Source organism: Ursus maritimus, unplaced genomic scaffold (genome assembly GCF_017311325.1).
Source record: "Ursus maritimus isolate PB19 unplaced genomic scaffold, ASM1731132v1 scaffold_27, whole genome shotgun sequence".
NCBI lineage: Eukaryota > Metazoa > Chordata > Mammalia > Carnivora > Ursidae > Ursus > Ursus maritimus.
This window is the reverse complement of record NW_024425230.1, coordinates 32,523,272-32,541,795: the sequence shown is the minus strand read 5'-3', so window position 1 is coordinate 32,541,795 and position 18,524 is coordinate 32,523,272. Positions and strand designations below refer to the sequence as shown.

The window sequence follows — 18,524 nt, the reverse complement described above, 5'->3', positions numbered from 1 at the left end:
CCATCATTAACAGAGTCCTAAGTGTTGCCAAGATTAATCGAGAAATGCCTCAAGGCAAAATAAACACTAGCACAGTTTAATTCAAAACCGTATCAGCTAAGAATGAAGGTGCAATTAGTGATAAAGATGTTAATAATTAGTTGTGGTTTGTTAAATTTTATATTCAGTGGTTACATAGAGTGAAGAAAGAATTTCCTCATGAGGACAGAAATTAATGTTTCACCTTGATTGCTGTTTTAATGTGCTTATTTTTAATGGGGCTATCCTGTAGAAACCCTTGGGCACGTTTCCAATTTTACATAAATGTAGAATTAATTATTATGGAAGCATATAATTTTAGAGCTGGAATGACCTTCATGGTCATTAGATCCAGCTCAGACATTTTACAAAGAAGTAAGAAATGATTTCTTCAGGTCCTTGCACAGAGTATCGGAACCTTGCTCTCCAACTCGGACCAGTGACAGTGAAACCCTTTTCACATCCCTGCAGACAGAAATGCTTCCTCTTGCCTCAGAATTACCAAATTATCCTGTGTAGTTGCTTGCAAGGCCCTTACCCCACCTTGCGTGATGTTCTGGTTGCTTTCTGTTGTGAGGCTGGGGATTTGGGAACCATATCTGACTCACTTTTATATTCTTGACCATTCGTAACTCTGAGTTTTGTAAACAGTAGTCGCATAATAAATTTACATCCAATGTGGTGTGCTGGAGCTGTTCTCTCCCATTCACTAGAGCTGATTATGTCTTCATGATGGTGGCTTGTGGTCGGCCGTGGCCGAAGCGTTTATACCCTGCATGTAGATAAATGCCACAAACCAGGGCTCCCCCGCCCCCCAGAAAACCAGTCATTAAACATTTACCAGCACACAACTCTTTATGTGATTTTTCTAAGGTCTCACAAGGCAACAGGTCTTAAAATCTAAAGATTCTACCAACGTGAAGATGCTGGTTCACCCAGCGTTCCGTGTGGGCTGCCTCAAGAGTGATGGATAGCCAACTGTTTGACCTCTTTTAATTTCTTCAGGGATTAAGTTTGACCCAGTGCAGGTCAGGCCTCAGGGCAGCATTAGGGTGTGGTTGCTTAGCTAAATTCCACTTACCTGGAAAAGCTATTTGGGCATGAACGGTAATGGAAACCGGTCTGAAATATCAGGCACAGTTGAGTGAGAAAAAAACCCCACAGATTATTTTCAGAGAAAACAAATGAACACGAAGTTACTGTAGCCGAAATTACAATTATGTCCTTATACTTCTCAAAAAACCTCAGTGGCTCCCTACAGCCTACGAACTGGCCCAAAGGCCCTGCCGTCAGTCACATACTGACCACAGTTTATGGTTCCAACCTCATTTTCCACCACTCACATGGCCCACCTTCATTCGACTTTCCAGCCTCCGTGGAGCCTCTCTGCGCCAGCTTCCATTACGTCCCCTTCTCCTGGAATGCCCTCCCTCTACCTCCCTGTTCCACCGTAGGCTCTCTTCCAGAGTTTCCATCCCTGTCCAGTCCCCTCCACCATGGACCACAGCTTCCGGATTAATATGGAACTTCTATGACTCCGTTCATCTCATCTTTTGTGTCTTTCTTTAGGAGCAGGACCCGTGGTCCCATCGGCCCTGGCAAGTATGGCTACGGTAAGGCCCCGTACATCTTACCACTGCAGACGGACTCCGCACACTCGCCGCAGAGGCTTCGGAGGCAGAGGCCCTCGTCCGGACATTCCAGGTCGCAGGGGCCATCCGGTCCTAACCACAGCTACAGCCTGCCAGCCCACCGGGCCCCCCAGCATGGGCCTTTGTACCAGAGTGACAGTGGCCCTCGTTCTGGACTGCAGACCTCCGAAGCCTCCGTCTACCAGCTGCCTTTGACCCATGACCAAAGCTTTCCTGCAGCTTCCAGTCTCTTCCACAGCCCAGAAACCAGCAGCAACCATGGCATGGGGGCCCCCAGGGCAGCTCAGAGCTTCTCACAGCCCGCCCGGTCTGCAGCCATCTCCTGCATTGGGGCCTATCGGCAGTACAAGCTGTGCAACACCAACGTGAGTACACACTGCCCCACGCAGGGCCGGGACGGCTGCCCCTCCTCCTCTTTCTCCTTTGCCAGTGAACACGTGAAGACAGCAAGGGCCCGGTCCTTTAGGCCATGTTAACGCACCTGTATATCTTCTCACCCTCACGCTTCTCTCCATGAGCTCTCCATGGATGCTTCTCCTTTTCCTAAGGTTGTGACTTCAGTAACTTAGGAATAACTTCTTGACGGTTGCTGTTGCCGCGTATCACACAACCTCCACATTCTCAGGGACTTTATATCAACAATATTTATTCTTTGTGCACTGGTCGGTGGGTCAAGGGCAGTTTGGCTAGTTTGGGGCTGTCAGTGGTGGTGCCCAAGACTTGGCAATTGGGGGAGGTTTGACCAGCATCTGTATGTTCCACTCAGTGTCCTGCCGTTCCAGGCGTGAGCACTTTGGATAGTGTATGATGAAGTCTGAGAGTGAATGACTTGCTGAAGATTCCATAGCTAATCAGTAGCAAAGCAAATTATAAATGGGAACTACCCAGGATGACCAAATGTGGTTTTTAAAAAAATATATCAGTTTAAAGACTATATGTAAAAGAGAAAGGAGTAAGAGGATGTTCAAAGGTTAAATTTCCAAGTTGCTATATTTTTCATTAATAATTTAATCTGCCTTAATACTCCGTTACTGGGCAACAGGACAGCTGTTACATATTAGCTTCAATTTCCTCATTAAAAATATATTTCCTGCTATAGAATCCATAGAAATGACTTAATTTGTGATTTTAATAATTCCTCTGAATGCCTGGATTGCTTTTGAGCCTGTTCTTCCACTGACAGTCTTCAGGAATTATTAATTTCTGTAAAGCAGTAATTTTTCTAAAGCCATTACAAATCAGTCAGCCATTAAGTCTTAGTTAAGCATCACTGCTTGTCTTGTAACGGACCAGGTGCCATGGAAGATGAAAGAAAAGTCGTATTATCTGTCTTGTAGAGTCGTTAGGAGGATCAAATGAGGTGATGTTAAGACAAGGTTTTATAAAACGAAAAGAAATACTTGTGCCCGTGATCATACATGGTCCCTGTTCTTGAATATCATCACTATCCTTTAAAGGATCCTTAAGATTGAGGGGCACCAGGGGTGGGAGTGGGGCTCAGTCAGTTAAGCGTCCAACTCTTGATTTTGGCTCAGGTCGTGATCTCACGGTCATGATCTCAGGGTCCTGAGATCAAGCGCCGTTGGCTCCATGACGGGCTCCGCACTGGGCGTGGAGTCTGCGTAAGATTCTCTCTCTCCCTCTGCCCACCCCCTCACACACTCTCTCTCTCTTAAAAAAATTAAAATTAAAATCTTTAAAAGAATAAATAAAATGAAATGAATTCATCTCTAATGTAGAACACATTCTCCCATTGACTAGTATGTTTCTTAATTTTGAAGACCGCATAATCATGAAGAAAAAGAAAAAGAGTGAGGGCATTTGGCACATATGTGGACCCGATATCTACTTAGTATTTCTGTCACTTCACCTACATTTTTCAAGGATGCACATTTTGCTAGGCCTGTACTGCTGACAGCAGGGCCACCTCTCTCCATGTAGACATTGTGGCTTCTCTGGGTGCTGGGATGACTCCACTACTATAGACATTGAATCACAAGGCACCTTAGAAAATTCCTGTGAATTTATGATGGCTGCCATCATTTGGCAGTGGGCAAATTAACACCTCAAACCCAGGACAGAGAGGTGAAAGCTGACAAAGAATTATATAGCTTTAGTTCCTTTTTCTTGGCTGTAACATTTCACAGTGTCCTCCCCAGTGCACCCCATCATCCCAAGTCCCATCCTACTTACCCTTATTGAGAGATGCCATTCCTTAGAGGTCCCATGACTGCCTGTCTTCTTTTTATAAGCCCGTGGCTTCTGGGCACTTGGGCCATCCCCTAACCTCCATTTAAACTCCTACCATTAGGGTCCCTAAGACCTCTCCTAGGTTTGATGATTTCCTGGGAAGACTCATAGCTATGATTTATTACAATAAAAGCAAAATCAGTGAAGAGAAAGGTACATGGGGCAAAGTCTAGAGGAAAGCAGGCACACGCTTCCAGGAGTCTTCTCCCAGTGGAGTCACACAGGATGTACTTAATTCCCCCAGCCATGATTTGTGACAACACATGTGATGTGTTGGCTATTAGGGAAGCTCATTAGAGACTCGGTGCCCAAGATTTTTATTGGGGGCTGGTCACATAGGCACCCTCTGCCTGCCTCATACCAAAATTCCAGACACCTAGGAGGAAAGCAGGGGTTGAACATAAACTATATTGCTAATACAAATAGTTTGGGCATAGTGAGTCACTCTTGTCACTCAGGGAGTGATGGAAGCCCTTTTGAAATCCAAGTTCCCAGATGCCAGCCAAGGCCCAATCTTTCAAGCAGGCCTTTCTGAAGAGAGCTGTTTCAGTCCTGCTGTGTGGACTCTGACTTGCACACTTCCTATGCGGACCTGTGTGCTCTGACACCTTAGCGTGGATGACCTCAGGTGGATATTTATGTACCCCTTCCCCAGTGGGCAACATGAAGAGATAACATGAATCACCAAATTGTATAAATCTTCCTACTCCAAGAGGAAAGAGGTGAAGGGAAGTATTGTGAAAAATCGTACTAGTCAACTAGGGAGTACAAATTATCACTTTTGTCCTCTCCAAAGATTAAAAAGGAATACATGCATTTAGAGATCTCTCCCAGTTCCTATCTGGGAGAAGAAAAAGAAGGGAAGGTAGGCCAGGGTGGGTTGGAAAGATCCCCTGATTTCAGAACTCCATCCTTTAAACTAAATGCCCAGTAGATCCCACACAAGTTCTCGATGGAATACCCCTCTTTCTAAGACTGCCCCCACAGGAGAGGTCTTAGTTGTGAGATGTATGGTAATGCATATGAGGGGTGGTGTGAATTAGGGGAAATGGTCTGGCAGGCTTCCAGATCTGGGAACACTATCTCATCACTGCTCACAGTCCCTCCTGCAACACCCTTGTGGTCCAGGGGCAGAGATGGTGCCCAGTGCCGCAGCCTGGACATCATTGCCCTTGGTGCTGGAGCACTTGGGGATGGGGAAGATCTCTGGGAGCATAGAGCAGGAAGCCAGTGGGTTGGGGAAGACTCCACTGAAGAGGGAACAGTTGAGCTGGGCTTCTAAGGATGGCCAAAAGAGAAAAGGGCATTTGGAGGCAAAAGAAACAGCTTAGTCAAAGACCAGGAGGCAGGATTGTGCCAGAGTCTCAGGGCGCCCCGACACCTGCCAGATCGTAGGGCCCCTCCTTCCTTTCCCTCTGGCCTCCTCCTATCCACTTTAAATCATCGCAGTTTTAGTGGGCATTTTGTTTAACATCTCACAATACAGAGATTTCACATAGGCCTTGCTTGACCTCCATACATGAGATAGATGCGTGAGAGCCTTTGAGAAACACAGTGCAGAGTCGGAAAGCCATCTACTCAGCTGGTTTAATTGGAGGTTAGTCTGGAGGGCGTCTGAAATAGTGGGCTCGGGGAGTGGCTGTGCGGGATGCGAGCCCCGGTTTCCTCGGGCGAGGCACTAACCCCCTGGGAGCATCTGGGAAGCGGGGGTAATAACAACACCTGTTCCACAGGGTTGATGGTGCACACCAGGAGCTGACACATTCGGAAATGTGGCGTTTTGATCTGGAGAAGCAAATGTGGCTTCTGTGCCTCTCCGGAGCTTGGAGCAGGGCAAAGTCTGTCTGTGTCACTGTCCAAATGCTCAGTCACAAAATTGTGGTTGAGGTGGTCAGACTTCCTCAGAGTCTCCTTTTGTCCCCTGGATTAGGCGGGGTTCAGAGTCCTTTCCCTTTGCCCAGCAATAAAACACGATTGCCGGGGCACCTGGGTGGCTCAGTTGGTTAAGCATCTGCTCTCAGCTTGGGTGACGATCCCAGGATCGTGAGATCGAGCCCCTGTCGGGCTCCCAGCTCCTTGGGGAGTCTGCTCCTCCCTCTCCCTCCGCTGCTCCCCCTGTTTGTGCGCTCTCTCTCTCTCATTCTTTCTGTCAAATACATAAAGAAAATCTAAAAAAAAACCCAAAACAAAACACGATTACTGAGAGCCCCAACATGTCAAGTGTGATGTAGCTTCCGTGCAGTCACCCTTGGGTCAGGTGTAAAGTGATGAGAAAGTGAAACTAGAGATAAGTTCCTGCCAGTGAATGCTTAACACCCTCAAATGTGCATGTTTAATGTGAAGCCCTACCTTGTGATGTCATCTGGGAATTTTAAACATCTAGTGTGTCTTTAGGATTGTTTGGCTCCTATTAAGTTGTCCTCTATGAAATACTAGAAAATAAATATTTAATAAATGCAGTCCTAATGATCTCTCCCTGTAGACTTTAAAGATAAGGAAGGGGTTTTTTTTGTTCTATTTTTTTTTGTTGTTGTTGCTTGCATTGTATGTGAGAAAGTTAAGGTGACAAGCCCCAGTTAGAAATAGAGAGTCTTAGGGTCTTTTAGAGCAGACACCAATCTTCGACATCTACTGGTATAACACGCCAGGCCACTCGCTAGTGTGGGGTCTTACTTGGAGTCCATAAACAGCATTGACATTGGCGGTGGGGTCATGTGGTAGGCTGTGGGTCAGGAACACTGAGATGAATGCAAGCTCCGCCTCTCAGTGGCTCACAGGCCAGTGGGAGAGACTCATAATCAGGTCATGACAAGTAGAGAGCACAGTCACCCCTGCACGGGCTGGGAGGCACTTTGAAATCCCCCCGCAGTGGAAATGAGCTTGGCTTGGCTTCCTGGAGAAGTGCAGGAGGGTTTTCTAGGGAGGGCAAGTGACAGGGGTTCCCAGAGGGGCTAAGGAGCAAGAAGGGGACTCTTGGGGGACTTCTCGGTAGAAACAGATGTGTTTCCTGTGATTGGTGTCTTCCCCTGTGAGTGTGTCCTCCAGAGCAAAGGGGCAGCATGGGGAGGTCTCTGTGGTTTATCCACACCCCTGCGCTTTCTCAGCTGTGGCTAAAAATAATGAGCGCTCAAGGAATCAAGTAAATAGATTTCTTCTTCATGGAAGTTCATGGACGGCCAGGAGTTGGAAGCCAAAGAACTTGAGTCTTTATAAGGGTGCCACGGGGAAAGAGAAAACCAAATCTCAGTCCCTCTAGTGCCTGAGGGGATGCTGTTAAAATCATTCTACTAGCCGTTTCTGGGGTTTTGTATTATTATTTGCTAAATGCATTAACAAACAAGACTGTTTATGCCGTTTGTTTGTTGGGAGGCTGAGGTGTCTCTCTCCCCACCTTCTTCTCTTAAGCACTCAGAATTCAGGCTTTCTCCCTCAGGGACACGGACACTCTGGCTCCTTCTGGAGAAAGGAGGCTGGAGTGAGTCAGCTGGTGCAGGGTGGGGACGGGGTTATGACTTTAAAGGGCTTCACTGCCAAAGGAGACGTGATCCTGAGTTTAGACAGAGTGCACTTAACGTTGTGGGGAAAAACCCTTGGGGCTAAAAGCAGCTTTTAGCATACACCAATGCGATGAGTTCTGGTATCAGTGACTCTCTGGTTAATTTCCCTGGAGTGGGACTGCCTTCAGACAATGGATTTGTCCGTGTGGAGTTGTTTCTGTCTCCAAGTAAGTGCAAATGAAGGGAAGATGTTGGACAAATCCCAAATATAGCTAAGCTCTCTTGAGACAGGATCTACTTCTATCCCATTTCTACTCTCCTATTGAATGAAAGAGGAGCTGACAGACAACCTCCTGACTGTACTTTAAGGAGGAACTTAATAAATAAATGGGCCAGGTCAAGAATTCAGAACAATTCTGTAAGATGTGAAACTTGCCAGGAACGATGGGGTCATTTACGGGATGGACAGGCCATCTAACTGGAGGCTCAATGTAAATTTCTCCTTATCATGAGGTTATCACCAGCCTCTTCATCTGGGAAATATATGTGGTGTCAGCGCTTTTTTGTATCAATTTCTGCTTTCCATCTCCTCAGACCACTTGGGATTTCCCATAGAAAGTTCTCTTACTGACTTATTCTATCAGTGACCTTTCATAAATACATATGAAATACTTATATGAATATATGCGAACATATAAATAGTAAAGATATTTTTTGTATGTACAATATTTACATGTTTCGTATAAACATATTTCATATATTTTCATATTTCTTCTATTTGAGTAACATGCATATATATAAGCCTTAGAAGTTGAGCTACCTGTATTAAATATCTTAAGCTATTTCACAGTATTCACGAGTTATCATTGTTTTACAGTTTCTAGATTGAAATCTACTTTGTTAGATAGCCTGGGACTCCTGCAGTTACCAAATAGAAGCCTTTGCTCATCTGATTTTAGGATCATGGTAAACTCCTTGAAGATATACATGTGAGTCAAACAGACACACATACACATATATATGAGTTGTTCCCAATTGTCACTTCTAATAAGTATAAAGAGTAGTGCAAATAGTAAGAAACGTCACAGTGGCAGAGAGAGCTGTATCCCAGCCCCTCTTCCTGGATATAATTGCAGTCATTTTTAATTTTTAGTTCCTAGGGTCATTCTCCCCATTAACTCTAATAGCATACTAATACCTCTGCTTCTTGATACATCAACTTCAAATTTTCTCTGTTAGCTCCTCACTCCAAAAGATGAAAAATGACCCCTCTTTCCTCCCACACTGCCGATCCCTCTTAGCCATGTTTTTATTTTCTGTTATATTTTTAATTAGATATAGTATGTAAACAATTTCTATTTTCTTGATTTATCCACATTAGGGAGGATCTGTTAACTCCTTGTTTTGCAAGATTAGAAATTTAGCGCCCGGTTTGCCAACTTCTTCTCATTGCATTACATGTTTCCACTGATGTATTTTTCTCCCCAGGGCCTGTAAAATCCCTGCAAGAGACTATTAACGAGGGCTTCTTCTCTGTCTCCTTGATAGTCACAACACCTGATGCACAGTAGTAGGGGTACAGTGAATATTTGGAATTTCTTCCCCTGTCCTAGCAGATGGCAGAGGGTCAAGAGGCCACTCTTACTAACATGATCTCCAGGGTAGCAATTAGAGGGGAGTAGAAGTCTTAAATGTTTTAAAAAGTTTACATTTGGCCGTATGCTTTCTGATTAGTTAGGAGAAAGATGTTCTTGTTTAGATCCTCTTATAAGCATAGAAATATATAAATCTAAGGAGGGAGAAATAAATAAGCAATCCTGGGATAGGCCTAGATTTGTATGAACATTTATCCAGAGTACTTAAAAATATGTGGTTTTTCTGGGTGAACAGATAGGCTTAGTCATCTTAATATCCATTGGGTCTTTGATGGATGTACTGAATGAGAGAAACACCTTTCTCTAGGAGAACATTATGAACTTGGATGGGGCAAAAAAGGTGTTTGAGGACTAAGAAAACCTCAGGATTCTGGAGGGGTTTTTTGTTGTTGTTGTTTTAAATCCAAAACCTTGACCCAACTCTTACTGACTGTCCAGAGAACGCTAGGAGTGGTAGCAGGTGGCAAGAGTTTTTGCGAGGTTGAATTTGTTCCAAGTGACTTGAGAAAGCAGATATGAAACATATTTGAAAAATGTGCTGGATAATTTCTAAGCAATTTTGATCCATGGTTGTATTATCCTGCAGCTGGAAACCCAAACCCCTTTTTCCAGCTGGGAAAGAGAGAGGAGGACATTGCTCAGAACACCTACCTGTCAGTCACTGGAAGCTTCTGGAACTGCTGGGGTTATCTTTGATGTCCACTTAGATTCCAGCTCAGCTAGCATTTACTGAGCATTATTACGAGCTAGAAATTTTAATGTATTACTAAGCCGGTCTTCACAAAAAGTCCCTGCGAGTGCCGCGGAGCTTGCTACCAACATGCAATAATTTCGGTTTAGAGAAGTGAAGTGCTTTGCCCAGGGCCACACAGCCACTTTCCCCTAGCAGTTCAGGGATGTTAAATACATCATATGTTGTAGGCTGGTCTCTGGTCTTTTGATTGAATCCAGAGCAATGCAAAGGATAAAAATAATGCCTGTCGGACCCAGGCAGACTTCAAGGTCATGTTCCTTGGTGCCACCTTCATTGGGTATGATGCCCTTCCCTTGACTGAAGAACTGAAAGTAATTAATTACCAAGAGATAAGTATGCAATCACCAAGAATGGCCTCTTGAGCAATGAAGTTAGGTGCAGGCACTTGTCATCTCACATTAACCGGGGTCTCTAGGAACATAGCCCGAGTTTCCATAATACTCTTTGTAACTCATAGCAACCCTGGGCAATTGTCTAGATGGAACATTGGATAGGGTCTGAAGTGCTTTATAAAGATTCAGCTCATTATATTAAAGTACATCTTTATTCCTTTTCCCATAAGAGACCAGTGGAAACATTCCTCCCTCTTTTGGGTGGAAGGAAGTCATTTGAAGGGAGGTTATCTCCCAGAGGCATTACATGGAGATGAAGCTCCGGGCTTTGCTAGCCCCATCCTGCATGAGCCTGATCTCTATCTACATGGCTCACTTTTCTGGCCTGAAGATTATAAGAATCTGTGTCCATGGAAAGGATTAGTGTCTGCAGGAAATCTGCCCAAAGCCAACTCACAGTGTAAACTAGAGACAGCTACTGATAAGGTGAGGCTGAGTCAGTCTATGGCATCAGGAAACAGCCCACTTAAAATGTAACAAATGTAAAATGATCTGTAACCTGGAAGTTTTAACTTCAGAGAGTCTGTTAAAATGAGAGGAGATCGTATACTGATAATAGTATGACAAGTACAAACAGATGTAACCCACAAAAGACATGAAGCCGTGTTTCCCTAGCCTGCTTGGTTTTCGTCCTCAATCTGCAACTGCCTGATCTTTACAGCCAAGGTCACTTCACCAGGCCTCGTAGGCTGAATCCGACCTCGGCCGCTAGGACTTCTCGGGCAAGGCGTCAAAGCCCCCTTGTCATAAAGCCCCCCTGCCTCAGGAGAGAACTGGGCCAGGCTCAGATATAAAGAACTTGTTGGTGACCTGGGACAGGATGCCCTGAATGATCCCTCACAGGTGACTGGTTGGCTTGGCGGATGCATATGGATGGAGTAAGAGCATTAGTGGGGCATCAGAACATACCCTAAGATTATAAACTACAAGCACGTGTAAAGCTGGCGAAGGGCCAAAGTGTTTGGAAGGACTTAGTAATGATACATGTTTATTACATAAAAACTACATATTTATTGCAGAAAAATTAGACAATGCAATACACAAAAAAGCTTGCTTTTCTTGTGAAAAGAAAAAAATCTATAACCCACCTTCCAGAGATAATGCCTTTAACCTCTCTTTCTCTGTGTGCACACGCACACACACACACGCACACACAATCAATTAACACTTTTTTTTGCTTAGTGGGTTGTGGACTACGTTCCATGTCATGAAATATACATTTATATCATCAAGTACTGAGCAATTCAGAATGATTCTACAGATCCATTGGTTCATGGTCCAGCCTCTTGGCATATTGTGCTGTTGGAAGAGAAAGGGGTTAAGCAGACTGGCTGAGTTTTTGTGGTCTGTAGCTTCCAATTCTGATAACTGCTAACAGACTAATTAAGGGTGGCTTCTGGCTGGAGCCTCACTGCAGAGCAGCTTGGCTTTCCATAGGTGTGGCTATTTGAGGAACAGGACATTTGCCCACTTGTTCTGGTCTGTTTCCAGTATGAAAAAATGTAACCCAGTAGCTAATCTCTAGTTTCTGATTAGGGCTAGAGTGGGTGGTCAGTGCTCTGGGCCCTGTCCCTCTGTCACTGTGACCTCTGGCAAGCTGCGCCACTTCTCCAGGCCTCAGTGTCCTCATCTCTAAAGTAAAGGGTTGGATTTGATTGTCACTACTCTAACACTGTGGCTGCATGTTAACCAGCACAGAGTAAGACTGAGGCTCGGGTGTGGCCTTGCACTGCTGCTGTGGTCTGGTGCCAGGCTGGCGGGGCCAGAATCAGCAAGGGAGTTCTTCAAGTATGTATTCCTGGACCCCTTCCCTCCCCTCCCACTGGGGTGAGGCCTGAGAATCTGTATGTTTAAAAGATTTTATTTATTTATTTATTTGAAAGAGAGAGAGCACCTGTGAGTTGGGGGAGGAGCAGAGGGAGAAAGAGAGAATCTGAAGCAGACTCCGCACTCAGCATGGAGCCTGATGCGGGGCTTGATTTCACGACCCTGAGATCGTGACCTGAGCTGATGAAGAGTCAGATGCTTAACTGAGCCACCCAGGCACCAAAGAGAATCTGTATTTTTAGCAAACCCCTTAATGATTCTTTCTCTTTGCAAGGATGGTGACTTCTCCCAAGTCACCCAACGGATCACATCCTTGTCAAACTCTGGATCTGTCCTAAGGGTGGTCAAAAAAATCTCAGTGCCAAATCCTTCATGGAGACAGCTGGTGTTGCTGGACGCCTACACGGTTCTGGCTTGGGGGCTGCCGGCAGCCTGGCTTCCAGAGCCCAAGGAGACAGGCTTCCCCGGCCTGTTGGCTTCTCACTGATGGTCACAGCTCAGCCCACCCTGTCCATCCACCGGGCCCTTTTTCCCCCACCAGTTTCTACCACATTCTGCTTCCCATGGCTTCCTGCTCCATATGGTTTGGTTCAGGCTACAGCAGCGTAATGACCACCCGCGTGTTTGTAGCAGCAGCCTTGCCTGACTGTCCTTTATCAAGCAAGAGACACTTTTCCTTCACCAGGTTTTATTCTTCCCTTCGTTCCCTCCTCTTCAAAAGACCTGATACATACCATAGATTTCTTTATAAATCCTTCAGGACTTTGAACTACCTTATTAGCAGTTTATTCCAGAGACCTCTTATACACAGGGTTTTTAATATTTAAGAGGCCAGATTCCTTTTCCTCCGATTATTAAAACACACACACACACACACCCCACACTTAAGTAAGAGCGTACTTAGGTTTTAAAAAGGTAGATCATGCTTTATCCATGATTTGAATTAGAGATTCTGATCTCATTATTATATTTCATATTTATTTCTTTCATGTCACACTTTGCTCATATTTATCATTTATAAATAAAGAAAGAAACCACAGGGAGCTGGATGTTTTCTTTGAGTAGTGTAGTGTATCAGAATTACCTGGATAATTTGATAAAATATAGATTCCTGGACCTCATCCCAGACTTACTGACTGACCATCCTTGGGGGAGGGAAGGACTTTGCATTTCCCATGAGATCTCTGGGTGATTCTTTTTCATGCTGAAGGCTGGGTGCTGTGGCGTTAGATGGTGGAGAGAATTTAGACAAGATAGGACGGACGCTGACATGCAGCCTGGTGGCCACCAGACCACTTAGCCTCAACTCCAGCCTCTGTGCCTCAGTTTGCTCATCTGTGAAAAATCTGCAAAACTAGCGGGTTGGCCTCATTGGTCACTGTGAGGATTAAATGCATTAGTAAGTGTAATATGTTTAAAGAAGTACCTGGACATGGTAAGGATTCTGTACATGCTTGCTGTGAATATTATCCCATGTCCAGAAATGGCACGAACAAAGTCAAACAGATGGAAATGGATGGCCTTTGTGGGGGAGGTGAGCAGACCAATTTGTCAGGAGCAGAAGGTTTCGGTTAGTGGTTTTCAAATTATGGTGCAAAAGCTTAACCTGGGGAGCTTGTTAAAATTTTAGTGTCCTTCCAAAGATTCTGATTTAGTAAACTTGGACTGAAGCCTTGAGATCTGCATTTTAAATTTTTGATGCAGGTGATCCGCACAGTTTGAGAAACACTGCTTTTGGTGGAGGAGGACCGGCATTTAAAGTTGGAGAGGTCTCCTGGGGTGGAGCTGGGGCTATAAAAAGATGCAGACATTAACTGCATATTTAATACCTGCTTTATTAGGTGTGTCCAGAAAGCAGTAGAAGTATCCGGGAGGTCCAGTGTGCATCCTACAACAACAAGCCATTCATGGGCCGCTTCTATGAATGGGAACCATTTGCAGAAGGTAAGACTAGACCCGGCTCTGTCCAGAGGAGTTATTATTGTGATTCCCCAACCCTGTTCCTTTCTGCCTGATGCTGGAAGAATTGTGATCCTGATTCGAGTGGCAGTAGGGAGCAAAGTATGGCCCCAGGATGCAGGAGAACCAGCAGGCAGTTTAGCTCAGAGGACCCTTGGACCATCAGTCAGACAGATGAGGCATTGATAGAAAAGAGTGGCATCTGAGGATGACCAGGTGAGTGGGACAGAACAGCGTTTGAGGAACTGGGGGGAGCGAGAAGTTCAAATCAAGGTTGTGAGGATTGAGTGGACAGTTTCCCTTTCCCTTGGTTCCTGCTCCAGGCTTGTGTGGTGGCTTCAGAGGATGCATAGGGTTGTAGAGTTGCCAGTTGTTTGGCTTTCGTGAGTGTGTGTGTGTGTGTGTTGGGGCGGGGGGGGGCTTCGCATGCTGTTTCCAAAGCTGAAATGCTATAGGCAGGCATTGTCCTTGGTACCAAGGTTCCTGCCATTTCAAAATGGCAGCAGATCTGATGTTGATAGAACTTGGTAATACTGCTCTGGATTCCAGAGTCACTTTTCTTAGTTGAAACTGAGGTGATGACACGCCTTTCGAACTGAGAAGTATTACATTTTGGGAGTTTCCTTCCATTACAGAGAAAGTGGGCTCCAAAGAGAGGATGGGTCAACCAAAACTTGTGGGGTTAAGTACTGGCAGTCAAGGTGACCAGAAGGGGAGAGTCCAGCCACCCTCAGTGTCCACTGTCGGCCCAAGGCAGTTGTCGGGATCCCTGGTATTGGCCAAAACCCAGAGTGCAGAGCACTGCCGCCACATTCAAGAGCTGGAGAAATTGTCCTGGGAGAAGGCTTCATAGTGATTTCATCACAAAACCAGTGCCTGTGGAAGCCAAAGTGTGGGAAGTCGTGTCTCAGTGGGGACCCTGGGGGAAGAGGGAGGCCTTGATATCTGCTCTGAAATTGGATGCAAAATGGTTTTTGTCTGTGCATTTTCTTCAGAGGAGAGTCTGTAGCTTCTTGTGGATTCTCAAAGTGGTCCTATGACCTCAAAACTGTTAAGAACTCACTTCACTAAAAATTTGGGGTTACCAGATCCAAACAGGAAGGAAGAAGAGATGAAGCACAGAGTCAGCTGGATGCAAATGTGAAGCGGCCTGAGAGGCTGGAGGGCGAGCTCGGGAAGGATGCCTGCAGTGAAGTTTTGATGCCGTGAATCAGAGCTTGGCCGTGGCCCTTTTCATTCTGAAAAGCATTGTGTTAAATGCAAGCTGGTATCCTGATTTGGATCTCAGAACAGGAAAAGGGCATGGGTGGGAGACCTGGTGAAAGATGCATGAAGTATATAGTTATGTCAACAATATTGTCCTCGTGGGAATTTCTTAGTTTTTATAAGTGTATCATGGTCTTATCGGATATTAACATTAGGGGAAGCTGGGTGAAGAGCATACAGGAACTCTGTATGATCTTTGCAACTATTCTAGAAGTCTAAAGTGATTCCAAAGTAAAACATTTTTTAAAGGGCATTGTGCTCCCAGCTAGGTCTTAGATGCATTCTGATGAAGATAAAGTCTAAGAGTTGCTCTATATGGGTGAGTAAGAGCGCCCCAGATTGAAAGTTGTGCTTCCTGGAACCTCAGAATGTGTCCCCATCTGGAGACAGGGTTCCTGCAGATGGAAGGCGTTGAGGTCCTCCTGGAGTAGGGTGTGCTCTTAATCAAGTAACCGATGATCTTATAAGAAAACAAGAAAGGACACAGACTTCCAGGGAGAGAGCCAAGTGACAATGAAGGGAGAGATTGGGGTGATATGTCCACGAACCAAGGAGGGCCAGCAACCACCAGAAGTTAGTAGAGGCAAGAAAGGATCCTGGCGTAGAGTGGCCTGCCAACACCTTGCTTTTGCACTTCCAGCCCCTAGACCTAAAGTCCTGGAAGTATACTTCTGTTGTTTTAAGCCACCAAGTTTGTGGTATTTTGTCATGCAGCCCTAGGAAACTACTAGAAGGAGGAAAGAACTAGGTTCTGGAGTGATTGAGGTCTGCCCACATGAGTAGATCAGAAAGTGGGGGTGGTCCGAGCAGCAGCGGGGGAGGCCCAGAGAAGTGAGGCACGGATCTACGGTGAATGAGCATCTGATGGGTCCTGTCTACCTGAGGCTGTGCTTCTCAGCCCGAGCTGATCACTAGAATCATCGAGGAGCCTTCCGGAAATACTGACGCCTGCGCTCTGCTCCCAGAGACTGTGATTTCATTGGTCTAAGGTGCAGCCTGGACACCAGCGTTTTTCTAAAGACCCAAGTGATTCTGATGGGCAGCCGGGGTTGAGAACCTCTAATCCCAGGGGAAGGCAGGACCCCAGAAGTGGTGGTGGCTCTAGCCTAAATGAAGACACAGAATCGTGGCTGTGTTTATAAACTGTGAGAGATATTGTTGCGTCAGAACAGTGGTAGTTGTCAGTGAACATTTAGAGAAGAGGTAACCCAGGCCTTTGTCTGAGCCACACCCGCACTTTATTGCCAGTCTTTGATAATAGCTGCTTTATTGGGATTACCTGGGAGGAAGGGCAAATTCTTCCAGCAGGGCGATGTCTACTCCATTGTTTTGCCTGGAGCTGAAGTACAGGGCCGGACCTTGTCTGCATAGTTCGGGCTGGTCATCTGCCAGCCATGGCTGTCCAAGGCCCCCTGCTCCTGTCAGGCCTTCATAGAGCCAGGTCTCATATCCAAAGCCCTGCGTATTGCAAAGAATTCTTGCGCTGAAGTTTTCATGTATTATAGCTATGCTCTTTACATGTCTGATATTGTCTGGTTTATGATAGATTCTGCTTCTTTTGTTCCTTGGTTTGCCCTGATTTGTGCTGGACTTGAAGTATGAGGCCTGTGAGATTTTTTTTTAACACTTGCTTTAACATATGTAGACAGAGAGAGAATAGGTTGATAGTTGATAATAATAAGCTCCTTTACTTATCACTCAATTTCAACAGTTACCAGCTCATGGCCAATCTTTTTTACATATACCCCACCCTCTCTTCCCCACCCAGATTATGGGGAACTATTTGAATTCACATTATATAGCACTATTCCTTGGTAGATATATTAATTAGAAGTCTTGGTTGTGAGTGACAGAAACCCAGTGGAAAGTGGGGATTGGGACACAGAAAAACAGCTTTTTCAAAAATCATTACATACTTCTTGATCATAAGCCATAAGATTTTGAATGAACCAATTAGAATCGTGGTGTTTTACAAAGTAAAGGAAAATGCAAAACAGCAGATTAGAGAAATCATTTACCGTCTGCGATGTGTTACTCTGTCTAGAAGATTCAGCATTCTTTGAAAATATTTACCGACATTAATATGTCTCGGGTGCCCAGGAGAGGAGGAGCCCATGGTTCCTGATATTGCATTTACTTTGACTTTGTTTCCATCATTCTTTCTGCTACTAAGATTGTTTTCTTGATTTTGTCCTCCTTCCTTGTAAATGACTCCCAGGCTGACCTGCGGGAGGAAGGCGCTCTTAATGCTTCTGCACGGTGCTCAGACTTCCCGGCTGGATTTTGCATTGGGCTCTTAGTTTTGTTTGCGTGTCTACCGCTATTCGCATGTGCCTGCTTAGAGAAACAGCTGCGCTCACTCAGTGCAATGCCACATAGAATAGTAAAAGCAGAGTGCACTCTGATAAACACATTAATTTTACCACATGCCTCGGCTTCAGCCTTTAGTCACATTTCCTGGATATGGCGATCTCTCCCGAGATAATGCCTCTAGGAATTTTTCTCAAACTCCTAGACCTCAGACTGTAGAGATGATGGTGTTAGAGTTAGGGTGCCTGGGACAGCAGAGTTTTATACCTGTTGCCCAGTCCCCTTTCACTCTCAAAACCATCTGGGACAATAAATTCTGCCGCCAGCCTAGCCAGCATGAGCCGCAGTAATAGGAAGACTCTTGTTTGGATGCTGACAGCGGGGAACGTGGTACTGCTTTCATGATTAGGGCGCTGGGGTTGGGCAGCATTAGAGGCCGAAGTTTTGCCGGGTCGCTCTAGGCTACCCAGCAGCAGGTATCAGTCTTCATCCATGAATCAGGAGACAGCTTTGTGTGTGGGTAGCTTAAGTCCACTTTGTGGCCCTGAGGGCTGAACTCAGCAGAGGGGAAATCTCGAAGCCAGAGGTGAGGAGGAGTTAGAGTTGGAGGTTGCCAACCGGTCATGGGGTCGGGGCCGCGGTATCTGTCAGGATTGCCTAGACGGTGTGCAGTAACAGAGAACCCCCCAGTCCCAAGGACTTCACGAAGCCCCGTTGGTCTCTTGCTCATGCTACGCATGTAATGGAGTATGTGTTCTGCTCATTCGGGGCCCCAGGCTGGCAGAGGCTGCCTGTCGCCCTATGCTCCCACAGAGGTGGGGTCAGGGAACAAGTGAATCATGCACGGATTCTTGAAGCTTCTGCCAGAAGCCATCCCTGTTGTTTCTGCTCACATCTCATTGGCCAGAGCAAGTTGCCTGTCACACTGAACTTCAAGGGCAGCA

General features: G+C 45.6%; 1 protein-coding gene across 1 annotated transcript in view; it reads left to right on the top strand.

Moving 5' to 3' along the window:
• The window catches only part of THSD4 (thrombospondin type 1 domain containing 4), a 513,844-nt gene that overhangs the window by 73,300 nt on the left and 422,020 nt on the right, over positions 1-18,524 (top strand). Inside the window, exons 4-5 of the mRNA XM_040642637.1 lie at positions 1,588-2,035; positions 13,887-13,989. Of these exons, the coding sequence (XP_040498571.1) occupies positions 1,588-2,035; positions 13,887-13,989 (551 nt within the window). The remainder of the gene's footprint in view (positions 1-1,587; positions 2,036-13,886; positions 13,990-18,524) is intronic.